Raw genomic sequence first — 13,882 nt, 5'->3', positions numbered from 1 at the left:
TTGCAGAAAGCACTGTGGGGCGTTTCCCTGATTCTTCAACGTGGAACTTGGGAGGAGAAGTTTCCACACTGCTCTTTGCACAACTTCCGCAGGTACATTCAATCCTTCGCACTAAAGATGCTCTAACTTCAAAACTGCGCCAACAAACGGACTTGCGGGCGTTTTACACTTTTCCCAAAACATAAAATCTCATCCAAAATGTTTATGATCTCAAAGGGCTCCTCCTGACCAGCAGCTCTCACAGCTACGACGCCTCTGTAAATAAAGCTGAATGTGCCTTGATACTTCGCCTTCCAAGAAGGAATTCAATAAAAGTAGCAGAAAGGCTGTCGAAAAAGGGGGGGGGAACCCCCAAATGTGCCTCCCCCCCAAAAAAATCTAACCCAACAGATGCTATGTCAACACCTGGTGGTCCCCACATATTTCAAGTGAAGAGCGACGTGGGGCATTTCAAATCTGAGGTCTGGGGCAGGGGGAGAGGGTCCCCTTTGGGAGTTTTTCTGAGTGGTTGGGAGGGAGGGAGGTCTCCTTTCGAGATCTGAAATGCGGGGGGGGGGGGGGGGGGGGGGGAGAGAGGGGAAGGCAGCGTTCCCAGAGGTAGGGCAGATACCTCTGGTACTCCTCTGGTACCCCTGCCTTCTCCCTTTCCCAGCATCCTTCTGGGAATGACAGGATGGAGGGTGGGTGTGTGGCACACTCCCTCCCGCTCATACCTTCCTCCCGCTCTTTATTTTCCTTCCCTTTCCCTCTCATCCCCCCTTTACTCCCATCCTCCTCCCTCTCACTCATGTCCCCAACCTCCTGCATCTTCCTCTTCTGACAGCAGGGGTTAGGAACACTACTGGCACTGCAACCTTTGCTGCGTGGGTCCTCCTTGTAATCGCCACTCGTGCTGAACAAATGCCCCCTTTAAACCCTCTCTCGGCCATGGGCGTTTATTTCTGCCTGGGCCAGTGTGGGTGCTTCACCACTTTCCTCTGCTGCCAGATTATAAGGTTCCCCTTTACTTGGCCGCCAGCAGCAGGAAGGAGCCGAGATGCTCCCCACCACTGCCCGCTGCCTCTGTTCCCGTCCGGCCTCCTCTGCAGCAGCCACTTTCAGTAATGCCACAACGTGGTCTCATTTCTGGGTTTGCAGCAGCAGCTGCAGAAACAGCTGTCTGTGCTCTCCAGAATCCCCCCTCCCTCCCCAGTCAGCCACGGCAGTAGGAGCAGATTGGGAGTGTTCCCACTGGCTCTCTCTTTTTAGCCTCTTTTTTCCGTGCTGGAGTGGGCTCTTGATAGTACTGTGGTCACCCAAACCCATGATTGCCTTCTCTGTTTCTCCCCTCAGCCTTTGTTGCGCCAGTCCTCATCTTCTGCTGGCGGGAGTTGGGAACCCTGCCAGCACTGCAGTAATTTGTTGCGCAGTGGCTGCTGTCACCATTGCCACACATGGGCTGAACCAAAAGAAATAAAAAGTAAACCATGCTCCGGGCCAATCTGGCCATGGGCTGAGAAGTTTTGGGGGGCTAGAATCCTGCTGCTTTACAAGAGAGCAGAAAAGCTCAGTCCAAGAAACAGCTCGTTAGCTGGGAACACGTTAGGATTGCCAATGGCGCATTTTTTCAGGCCAACATGCTCCAATCCTGGTTTTACCCTTCTGCCTACATGAACTTATAGTTCTGGTGTCCATACTGATTTTCCTAAGAAAAGCAAGACTATATTCAACTCCCAGTAGGCCATGGGGCAAAAACAAGACTGGATCAGCCTGACCTGAAAATCTGGAGCCAGTTAGCAACCCCAGTGCATGTCAGTACACAACTGGAATCATCTCAGCATTAACAGGGTAAAAGAAGAGAGGCCTCAATGAGTATAGAAAGATCCTGTAAGATGGGATGTTTCCAGTAAAATTCAGAACAGGCCACGCAAAGTCAAGGTAGCTGGGTCTCACACTCAATGCTGCTTCAGCAGCCTACATAAGTTACCGGTAGTGTGTCATGGCCAAAAGTAACGTAAGGAGCACTCTGTGCTTCTGAGCACTGCTAGCGCTATCAAGTTCACGACTTTGCAGGTTAGATGGGACATGTCCAGCATTCTTTGCATGAGGATTCAAAGTAAGGTGCATTCAGGTTATCAAAGGACAAAGGTTTGTTATCTTGGGAGCGATTAAAGATAATCTCAGGAGGTGTAAAAGAGAAAAAAATTTAGTGCGGGGCCTTCACTCACCAAAAGGCCCTGCCTCCTCTTCCTGTTATCACGGAAACCTGTGCAAGGGGCGGGGCCACTGCAGGGCCCGTCGGTGTGTGGGGGCTCCCAGGCCCCATGCTGAATTTTTTTCAGGGAGCTGCGGCTGCTGCTGCTTCGCAGGAGAAGCAGCACCACAGCAGAGGCAGACCCAGGCAGCAGCACAGCAGCAGTGGCACTTCGGCACCTATGAACATTTGGCACAGGAGGCAGCGTACATTACCTGTGCCTAAATCTGGGCCTGTTTGTGACATGACACACCAGGTCCTTACCACTTTTACGTTTTCAACAGAAAGTGCTCATTTCAAAGGATTTAGCCTTTGGAGATATTCAAACACTGATTTGCTCATCCCCTGACAGTTCCCCTCTATTTACTGAGACGATCATAAACACTCTGTGAACATTTTCTCTCTCTCATAATTTTCTTTTTCATTGTTGTGTAAATGATTACAAAAAAATGCAGACTCTGTGCCTCACGCAGGGAAGTGCATTACAGCTAGCTGGATTGAATTCTGACTTGTGACTTTACACAAACACGGACGCCTCCCACCTGGAGGAGCGAGCTCTGAGAACTTGGGAACAAAATGGTAAAAGACAGCCATGAACAATGGCTCTTTGTGGCTCAGTAAATATCATCCAGTTCAGGTGTTGTGTGTCTAGCATTAGTCCTGCACAGCTAATTTTGTAGCTCATTAGAGTCATTCTGTTTTCTGTCTTGAAGGCTAATACTTTTTTTTTTTTTTTCACACGGGGGCAGAAATCTTGTGAAGTTGGTGGTTTACATGCTGATGCATCCTCCTACTCAACAAAGCTGAGATGTGCTGGCCATATTATGTGATAATGTTTTCCTCTTATCTGGGTTATCGTGAATCAGCCTTTCCATGGCTAATGCTGCTCAGAGGTTTTCGAGCAAAGGTGCCTGTCATTTCTCCCAGGTTTGTGGCTCCCATTAAAAGATGTGCGGGTTAGCTTGCTTTTCAGAGGACGCACTTCGTCTGTTGGCCGCGCTGTTAGCAGAACCAACGTGTGAAGGGGCATATTCACGTTTTGTTTTTTTCTTACTTGTTCTTACTGGTCTCCTGTATTCTTGTACAGGACCACTACAGATGAGTAATAGTGACCTTCATTTCCACAGCCTCTACAACATTTAGATGACATTTCAGTAAACAATTTAGGTAGTTTTGATGATGTCATGCACCACTGGCAGATTGGCTTGTACAGAGTCTCTTGTGCCATTGTACACAGAGATGACGCTCTCATTGTTTCAAAAAACATTTTTCAAGTGAAGCTGGTTAATGATAAGCTGGAGCCCTTAGGATTTATTCGTAGCAAGAGCTGGAGCTGGGATTTGCTCTTTGGCATCAGAAAGAATTTTTGGGTCTTCCTATGGATCACTACAAGGTATCATCCAGCTTCTGGGAATTAGAAGGAATACATTTGATGTCATGTCTTCCTAAATTCAAGGTATACCCTGAGGCTCAGGGTTCAATAATCCAGCCCCCTGGATTTATGATGAGTGTCGCAGGAATTTCTCCACGTCCTGGAAGGCCAGCTTCAAATCTCAGGAACTCCAGCAGGTGCAACTCACCCATAACAAACTTACTAAGGAAGGATGGAATAAGGGATGTCGCCTGCTTTCTGCTCCTTAGTATATGACGCTCATCCTGAAAATAAACTGCAGGCTTTACAGAGGCTCCTATGCGCTACAAGCAGCTATAGGCCAACATAATGGAACTCATGTCTTCTCTCAAAGAAACTGGGCTAACTTCTGAATGACATTTACATTGTGGTTGAGATCATTTTATTCCATTTCCTTCTTTCTAGGTCAAAGCAGTAGCTTAAGTTCCTGGTTTCTAGCCACAGTATTATTAAACAGAGGAACAATATTAATTTTTGCAGGCTAAGTTCGGTCGTATTTCCCCCATTTGTATTATTGTAATCCATTTGCACAGTCAAATCATTTTCAGCTATGTTAATTTGTGCTGGAGGTGGCATGAAGGGGAAGGAGGGAGTGATAACTTCCCCAAGCAGATGGGAATATCCCCCCTGGAAGCAAAAATCCTTAAAAACAAAATAAGGAAACATTCTTTAAAGATTTTTGATTATTTTGCTATTCTCTGTTGCATGCAAGCACCCCACAGAACTAATCAATGAGTAATGTGTGGGTTAAAATGTCCACTTTTGACACGCTGTGACCAAAATCTCTAATCGTTCAATATAATCTAAGGGAAATAATTTCATACATAAAGAAAACAAAAGGCACATTTCAGTTTTGCAAGACCTGCACTGTCAGACCTTTGTGCAATGCTGTATTTGGGTAACTACAAAAGTAATGCGGGAGAATCCAGTGAAAAGCGGCCACTTACAGGCGGACTCCCTTTATCACCACTGGAACAGGGCAGACACATGCAGGACAAGGGGTCAGCAGGACCCTTATAACTGCCTGCTCATGATCAGCTGTGAGCATTGAATCAAAACTTCTCTGCACTGTTATTATTGCAAACTGCATGGTAGTGCTGGCCAGGTTCGGCGGCCATTAACCAGCAACTGAGGAAGCCTACAGAGTCAAACTAAGGATTGTTTTTTTTTAAATTTCATAGCGAGAGTGCCTTTGGCAGCTACACAGTAACATAATGACAGCAGAAAAGGACCAGATGGTCCATCCAGTCTGCCCAGCAAGCTTCTTACGGTAGTAACTGCCGCACTGTGCAGGATAGCCCCATGTTTCTCTCAAGGGCAGGAACTGCCACTCCGTGCAATTACCCCCATGCCTTATGATAAGGATAGTAATATTTACAATCAAAACCAAGCAACTGTCAAACCCATAACACATTTTTACTGGGTGAAGAGCCTCCTTGATAATTCAGACAATGCTGCTTGACGTTCTTTGCTTTGGGACTTGGCATTTCTGCTCAGAATGGCATTAGCTAGAAGCTCTCACCTTCAGCTCAGGACAATTCAGGCAGTGATCTCACAATAATGCTCCGGCACGGGCACAACTGCTAAAGTGTGTCATACCGTGGTGGGGTTTACTCCTTTCTAAAGTCGATTTTTATACTGGTCCCGGAAGACAATCTCTGTCACATTCCGACTGCGGCAAGTGCCGTTATGCCCTACAGTAGTTGGAGATGGAGAGGCCATGATTCAAAAAGCATGGTTAAATCAGCCAGCATGAGCCTAAAAATAGCGGTACATGAAATGGTGAGATCTCATATACCTTTGTCTAGTTTTCCAGGGATCCTGCACCACAGATCAAGAGAGATATGTGACTCCCATAGGGCTTAAAAAAGGCTTATCTTGTAACCAAGCTTCCTGAAGCTTCACCCAAACCAGCATTTCAGGGATAGGCAGGGAACATTTACCCCTTTCCAGTTTCCCCATTCACTAGAATTCCCCACCCCCCGCATCAGTCATGTTTCTCCAACAGGCGCAAACTATCTTTTTGTGCCATGTGGCAACAAGCATATTCACAATGTCATTGCAAACTGCCCCCTGGCATGCACTAAGCCATGATGTTTTTTTTTGTGGGGAGGGGGTCCCACTATCGCGGGGGGCTGTCACAGTAACAGTTAAGCCCCCTCCCTCAGAAAAGCTTCACGGCTGTATGGCGCGTTCTTTTGTGTCGCAGCCAAACGCTACAGCACAAAAGAACTTGGCGAGTGGCCCTTTAATGCAATGGCAGCTCCAACATCAAAGGCCCCGCCTTAAAGGGCCGCTTCCTTGAAAAATAAAAGTCACAGAAAACGGGGAGTTTGAGCTGGTGTCAGAGTGCTGACCCCCCCCCCCCCCCCCCCCCCCCCCCCCCCCCCCGTCTCAATCCAGCGCTGCCAGGTGAGGTGACCCTGACAGACCCAAAAAGTTTAAAAGAAATTTTAAAAAAGGGAGGAAATGACATCACAGTGGTGATCGGAGGTCTGAGCTGTAGCTCCTCCGTCGAGTGGGCCGATCGCGCAGATATCGTGGGCATCTAATAGCGAGACTTCCCGATTTTTATTCTGAAGTGCTCCTGTGCGGCCGCGATGTCAATTAAAAGAAAATCCGTCGATTTTCACAAATTTTCTGCTATGTTTTTGATTTGAGAACCTAATAACATTTTCAATGAAAAAAAAAATAGGAAAAAAACCCTGCGTGGCGACAACCCCTGCCCCCCCCCCCCTACTTCCATGTATAAAAAATTGGTTTAGGGTCCCAGCCCCCGCACACCCTCTTAGTGACAACGATCCTGTCTCGCTCCCCCCAGTCCCATCCCACCCAAGTGAAACGATCCTGTCCTGGTACCACCTGTCCATACCCACCCCTCCCCTCCCAGAGGCCAGAAAATAAAAATTAGGGTGCAGCTCCCCATCCCCTTAACCCCTGCCTGTAGCCCCTTGAACCTTGCAATGTATCCCACATTGGGGCTGGGTACACCCTCGTACCCTGCCCGGTCAGTGCTATTGTTCAAAATGGCGTCAGCCTGTCGTCGCCCCAGCCATGTGACTGAGTTAAGGTCCGAGGATCAGACCCAGGCCACGTGGCTGAGGTCCAATTCCTTGACCTTACCCCAATCACAAAATATAAAAATACCTGAAAAGTTTCAGATATTTGTTGCAAAAAAAAAAATATAAAATAAAAATAGGGCCTCTGACAGCCCAGTGCCTCAGTCTAGGCCTGGGCCAGCCTTTGTGTCCTAGCCTAACCCCAGCACCAAGCCCAGGCCTAACCAGGGACAGCTTTAGGGTTCTGCCTCCCCTAGATAATTTTGATGCTTTCACCTCCTCACCTCCTATAAGAGTCTGTTACAGGGTAGCAGAGGTCTGTTCTCTGCTCAGAGATTCAGCAGAGCTGAAAGGCAGCAAATTTTAGCTAGCCTGCTGCCCCTAAATGTTTGCTGCCCTAGGCATAGGCATAATGGGTGCCTATTGATAAATCAAGGCCTGGGCCTAGCCCCAACACCAAAGCCTAGGTCCAGGCCAGACTCAGCACTGAGGTCTAGCCCTGGGACTTGCCTGGAGAAGGCCAGAGCCGGGCCCCTGACAAATGCAAGGGACAGGGAGCTCCAATCCTGGCCACCTTTTACCCACTTTCTGGCTCCAATGTTGGGGGCAAGAGGGATACCCAGTCCCAGCTCATGAAAAATGACGACATCCACCTGGGGTATGGGGGCCGTAGTGACATCACTTTGGCAACTTCCTTTGGTGTGGTCAGGACCATTATGTTGTACAGCTGTACAACAAAATGGCACCAGTCACATCAGAGGAAGGCACCGGTGACATCAATTAGGCACCATCGCCAGGTGGGTGCCACCATTTTTCACATGCCAGGACGCAGGTGGGAGCGACTGGGCATTGCCTTTGCCCCCAATGCTGGAATCAGGAAGCAGGTATAAGGGGGCCAGGGTGGGAGCTCCCTGGTCCATGCACTTGTCAAGAACCTGGCCCAATTTGGGCCAGGCTCCAGCTCGGAGTTAGGCCTAGGTGCAAGGCCCAACTTGGGGCAATTTTTTGGCCTATGTAGGCCAGCCAGGGTTGCTGGAGGCCCTCTTTTTTTTTTTTTTTTTTAGCTATTTGATTTTTTTTGTTTTGGAGGAGGGTTTGTTTAATGTATTTTTCAGTTTAGCAAAAAAATGAATTGAAAAAGATTTAACAAACCAAACGAACCGAAAAAGATTTAACAAACCAAGCGAACAAAAAAATGAACGAAAATGAAAATTTGGGGGCTGCACCCCCCTAGCATGTCAAGACAGCTGACCAAATATGAAATGTCCAGCCGCAGGTGTATTGCACTTATGCGCTAGTACATAATGTTACAACCTCTAAGGAGTTAACAAAAAAAAAAAGGGTTTACTCAGAATTCTTGGGGTAGCAATGCCTGAAACATTTTCTCCCTTCTCTCTGGCGTTCAGAAAGTGCTTCCCATAATCTGAACCTATGAAGGACATAGTCAAGCTGAGAGAACAGGAAGAAGCGCCAGATCCAGAAACGCATTCTAAAAATCCCTGTTTCATTAAAAGTTTCTTTGACATCCACATCATTTGCAGCTCCACCTGCCGAAAGAGTGTTAGGTTAAAATGCCTCATTAGCATTAAAGCACATCCAAATGAAATATATATAGCAGTGGAAAGCAAGCACCGCATGCCTCCATATCTCTCAGGAGAGTGTGAATTTTCTCTTTAGCTGACAAACAGCAGCAGCTTACAGGAGAAAAATGTGGTACCGGCATGCGAAAGCCAGTCAAAGCTCCAACCTCAATGATGCAGAGACACGTTTAAAGTTCACCGGCTAGAGGAGGTCAAACCCATAGCTACCTTATAAGGGAAACCGAGCAGAAAGAACAGTCTGTTTTCTCACTCTGCATCAGGAAGATTGCATCCTACTTCCTCCAGCGATCTAGTTCCTGATTAGATGCGTACGCCACTAAAGATAGAAGTTCTGGTAAGGGAGCTATGTTTACTATGTCAGCCATCTGTCCCTGACACAGCAGAATCGCACAGACTCTCAAGGCTTTCAGGGAAACCAGTCTTGGAGCAGGAGAATGAAAGAATTTTTAAATTGAGGATACACAACTGTAGTCAGCTGTTAAAAAAAACCCAAAACCAAACCATAATGGTTTCATCTAATGGTTAGAATTTAACTAACAAATCTGAGCTAATCAAATTTTCATAGGCCTGCAGAGTAGATTTTATAAGGTGTGCGCGTCCATGTGCGCACGGTTCCTGGCGCACACACATGGATGTGCCGATTTTATAACATGTGTGCGCTGGCATGCACGTTATAAAATTCGATGGCCGCGTGCATGTGTGCTGGAGTTTTTAAACCGCGCATGTATGTGCGGGTGGCACGTGCAAAGGGGGGGTGAATTTATGCAAACTCCGCGCAACGACTCATTCGGGCCTTCCCCAGTTCCCTCCCAGTCCGCTTCAATTATGGAGCGGACTGGGAGGGAACTTCCCTAATCCCCTGCCTAACCTTCTTTCCCCTTCCCCTCTCCTCTCCCCCTCCCCTCCCCCTAAACCTAACCTACCTTGGCTCAATTTTTTTGTTTTATTACTTGCTGCTCCTCGGGAGCAGAAGTAATTTACGCGTGCCGGCCGGCTGCGGGCGCACGCTTCCCCGGGACAACAGCTAATGGCCGTTGTCCCGGCCGGCCTACATCCCGCCCCTCCCCGCCCTTTGAAAAAGCCCGGCATTTGTGCACGTACCAGGGTTTACGCGTGTGGCCAGGCCCCTTTGAAAATTCACCCGGCGCACGTAAGACCTGGCCATGCGCCTAAACCCCGGGATTTACGCGAGCAGGCCTACTAAAATCCGGCTGATTATTTTACAGGATTTCTTGTCATGGTATGTGCACCTACAGAGAAAATACCTGACACATGGTCACAAACAAGAGATATACTGAGGCTTAATATGACTTTAAACAAACTTATTTTGACTCACTGTGGCTCATTCTCATATTGTCAAATAAATTCACATTCTCTGTCGGTGACCATTTCTTATATATACTGTGATACCAAACTTCTGCTCTTGAAACCTATCTTGAACAATTTGATCCAATGGGCTCTGTTATGATTGTTTAGCTTTGACTTCATTGTCTGACCCTTCTTACTGCCAATTTTCGATTTTAACTTTAAAATGCCTTTCTCTTGCTGTGCACACCAAAACCCAGGAAGAATTAAAATAAAATCCAGCAAAGACACAGGGAGGTACATATTGAGCTGCTGTGCAACTCAGCTGGTTAGCCTGATAAACTTATCAGGTTAACTTAGGCCATATTTTCAGCAGCACAGCTGCACCGCTGAATATATTTGGCTATCTTAAAGTTAGCCGGATAAGTTTATCTGGCTAACTCTGAATATTGGAGTTAACTGGATACCTTATCTGGCTAACTCAACTCCTTCCAATTACAATTCTAGATGGATAACTACTTATCCAGAATTTAGCCAGATAAGTGGCTGAATATGCCAAAATCACCATTTAGACAAATAACTTTTGAATATGGACTTCAAGGAGAACAATTTTCAAAGGGATCTTGACAGGTAACTCTATTCCCCGGAGTGACAATGACACCTTGCATAGTAGCTAAAAGCATGTGTGTATTTTCACAACGCCTGTACTTTTACCTACAGAAATGTTAATAGGTATTCAAAAGATTCAAAGCCTGGGTCTAAAGGCAGAGTTGGCAAGAATACCCCTCCAAAACTGCAGGGTCTCTTGACTCTTTCTTCCCTCTGCAATCAAAGGGCACTGCTCCATCCAGACAGACATCTCTCTCTCTCTGAGGCAACGCTCAGTCACGTAGTCAACCAAGAGGCAGCATTCCATCAAAGGGGCACCCAGAGAAAGCAGCCACCCCTGAATCATCGTCCCCTAGGAGCAGGCCTCTCCATAGAACTCAGATACAATGAAATGTATCCCCCCATCCCCAACTAGCTAGCTAGCCAGGCCCCCTCCCCCTCACAAACTCTCCAGTTAGCCAGAGAGCTAGCCCTTCTTTCCCTAGTTAACCAGCCAGCCAGCTGTCCCTCCACACAGTTAGCCAAGCTGCCCACCCAGCCTACCTTCCTCACCCTTCAGCTATCCAGCTAGCACCCTTTTTCCCAACTATCCATTCAGCCTCCCACACCACCCAGCCAGTTTAATCACCCAAGTAAAATCTTTTGAAAATTGCTCTGCCCAAGTTTTAGAAAGTTCCATCTACTCAACTACAAACAAAATCATCAAGATCCCAACATTTTTGTTAATTTAGTTTGTTCCTCAGGTGAGTCATGTTGTGTACATGATTTTATTGCTACTATAGTTCGAGTTCCCCTTGGAAGAAATTCATGTTTGTTGGTGGCACAATCAAGTTGATGTTTTGTTGTTACGCATTTTGGATTATTTTTCAGGGGAGAGATAACTTTTTTTTTTTTTTCAAATTGTGTATATTCTGAGTCAATGACTAGTGATGATTTTTCCACACATTGCAGGTGGGTGCCTATGAAGGATGGTGTTTGTTAAAATCTTTTTTCTAAGCGATAAGTTTGAGACTGTTTAATAAGTCTGTTGGGATCTATATATCAAGCAGACACTTTGTCACATGCTGTTGAGTTTTATCCTTGGCTCCATTCTTTATTTTATTTATTTAAAGCTTTTTATATACCGATGTTCATGTACTAGTACATATCACATCGGTTTACATAGAACCAAAGTAGGAAATTACATCGAACAAGAGGGTACAAATAACAAGGTTAACTTCGTACAAATAGTAGATAACAGGCAGAGAACAGGCTTCAAAACTGTTTGAATTACAAATAAACATCGGTAAACTTAATTAACATCATACTTAATAGGGATGAGAACAGCAAACGTACATCTAGTGGAGAAATCATAAGTTATATAATGCGATTAAATGGTTGCGGTATCAGATATCTAGCGTATAGGAGCATGACGTGTGAAATTGGCTCTGATACAAGGCTCGGGATGGACATCTACGTGAAGGCTTTTGTGAAGAGCCAGGTTTTGAGCTTCTTTTTGAATGTTCGACTACAAGTTTGACTTGCATTGAATAAATATCCAACCTCATGATATCCAGGCTTCAGCTATTATAGAACCTTCCACCTAGAATGCCATAACAATTCTAGATAATCATCATGTTAACCCATCCTTGTAGTCAGTTCCCAGGTTTCCCATCACCTGTAGAATTCAGTCTAACATGTTTTTTTTTTAATGGTTAAGGAGAAGAACTTTGGCAAACTGATCTTTTAATTCTCATATTTTAAAGGGTTTTCTCAGTTTTCAAAAACATTTACCTTTTATCTGCCTCTTCATCTTGTTTGAGCTCCTCTGGTATCATGCATGGCTTGGAAGGAATCATCTATATAAGCACCATGCATTCTTTATCTGTCCCAGCCTGCCAATGCTAAATTGGTCTTAAAAATCCACTTACACAATGTTTTATTTGTTTACAGTAATCCAGTCTGACGCAATTATATGGCTTTTGCCTATAAAATATATTTCTAGTGAAGCAGTTAACACTATAAAACAGTTAACACTATAAAAAATAAAGGTGTATTATGCACCGTGAAATACTGCATAGAAAATAAAATGAATATACTAGTAGAAATCCACCACAAACTGCAAGATAATTTCTGTTTGTGCATTACTATACGACCATTAACATATCATAAGAACATGCCATATTGGGTCAGACCAAGGGTCCATCAAGCCCAGCATCCTGTTTCCAACAGTGGCCAAGCCAGGCCATAAGAACCTGGCAAGTACCTAAAAACTAAGTCTATTCCATGCTACTGTTGCTAGTAATAGCAGTGGCTATTTTCTAAGTCAACTTAATTAATAGCAGGTAATAAACTTCTCCAAGAACTTATCCAATCCTTTTTTAAACACAGCTACACTAACTGCACTAACCACATCCTCTGCCAACAAATTCCAGAGTTTAATTGTGCACTGAGTGAAAAAGAACTTTCTCTGATTAGTTTTAAATGTGCCACTTGCTAACTTCAAGGAGTGCCCCCTAGTCTTTCTAGTATCTGAAAGAGTAAATAACTGATTCACATTAACCCGTTCTAGACCTCTCATGATTTTAAACACCTATCATATTCCCCCTCAGCCGCCTCTTCTCCAAGCTGAAAAGTCCTAACCTCTTCAGCTTTTCCTCATAGGGGAACTGTTCCATTCCCTTTATCATTTTGGTCGCCCTTCTCTGTACCTTCTCCATCGCAACTATATCTTTTTTGAGATGTGGCGACCAGAATTGTACACAGTATTCAAGGTGCGGTCTCACCATGGAGAGATACAGAGGCATTATGACATTTTCTGTTTTATTCACCATTCCCTTTCTTATAATTCCCAACATTCTGTTAGCTTTTTTGATTGTCGCAGCAAACTGAACCAATGATTTCAATGTGTTATCCACTATGATGCCTAGATCTCTTTCTTGGGTGGTAGCTCCTAATATGGAACCTAACATTGTGTAACTATAGCATGGGTTATTTTTCCCTATATGCATCACCTTGCACTTATCCACATTAAATTTCATCTGCCATTTGGATGCCCAATTTTCCAGTCTCAGAAGGTCTTCCTGCAATATATCACAATCTGCTTGTGATTTAACTACTCTGAACAATTTTGTATCATCTGCAAGTTTGATTACCTCACTTGTCGTATTTCTTTCCAGATCATTTATAAATATATTGAAAAGTACGGGTCCCAATACAGATCCCTGAGGCACTCCACTGCCCACTCCCTTCCACTGAGAGAATTGTCCATTTAATCCTACTCTTTGTTTCCTGTCTTTTAGCCAGTTTGTGATCCACGAAAGGACATCACCACCTATCCCACGATTTTTTACTTTTCCTAGAAGCCTCTCACGAGGAACTTTGTCAAACGCCTTCTGAAAATCCAAATATACTACATCTACTGGTTCGCCTTTATCTACATGTTTATTAACTCCTTCAAAAAAGTGAAGCAGATTTGTGAGGCAAGACCTGCCTTGGGTAAAGCCATACTGACTTTGTTCCATTAAACCATGTCTTTCTATATGTTCTGTGATTTTGATGCTTAGAACAATTTCCACTATTTTTCCTGGCACTGAAGTCAAGCTAACCGGTCTGTAGTTTCCCGGATCACCCCTGGAGCCCTTTTTAAATATTGGGGTTACATTAGCTATCCTCCAGTCTTCAT

The 13,882-nt window shown here is 45.1% G+C and overlaps 1 protein-coding gene across 6 annotated transcripts in view; it reads right to left on the bottom strand.

The window, feature by feature from the left end:
• The window catches only part of DAPK2 (death associated protein kinase 2), a 157,147-nt gene that overhangs the window by 65,638 nt on the left and 77,627 nt on the right, over positions 1-13,882 (bottom strand). The window contains exon 1 of one of the 6 annotated variants that reach the window (XM_029575120.1): positions 8,512-8,568. The exons of the other annotated variants lie outside the window; for them this stretch is intronic. Within the exon in view, the coding sequence (XP_029430980.1) occupies positions 8,512-8,561 (50 nt within the window). The 5' untranslated portion in view covers positions 8,562-8,568. Of the gene's footprint in view, positions 1-8,511; positions 8,569-13,882 lie in introns of those variants that run through there. 6 annotated transcript variants of the gene reach the window in all.

Source organism: Rhinatrema bivittatum, chromosome 13 (assembly GCF_901001135.1).
Source record: "Rhinatrema bivittatum chromosome 13, aRhiBiv1.1, whole genome shotgun sequence".
NCBI classification, from domain to species: Eukaryota; Metazoa; Chordata; class Amphibia; order Gymnophiona; family Rhinatrematidae; genus Rhinatrema; species Rhinatrema bivittatum.
Note: the sequence above shows the minus strand (reverse complement) of the source record. Positions and strands in the feature narration are given on the sequence as shown.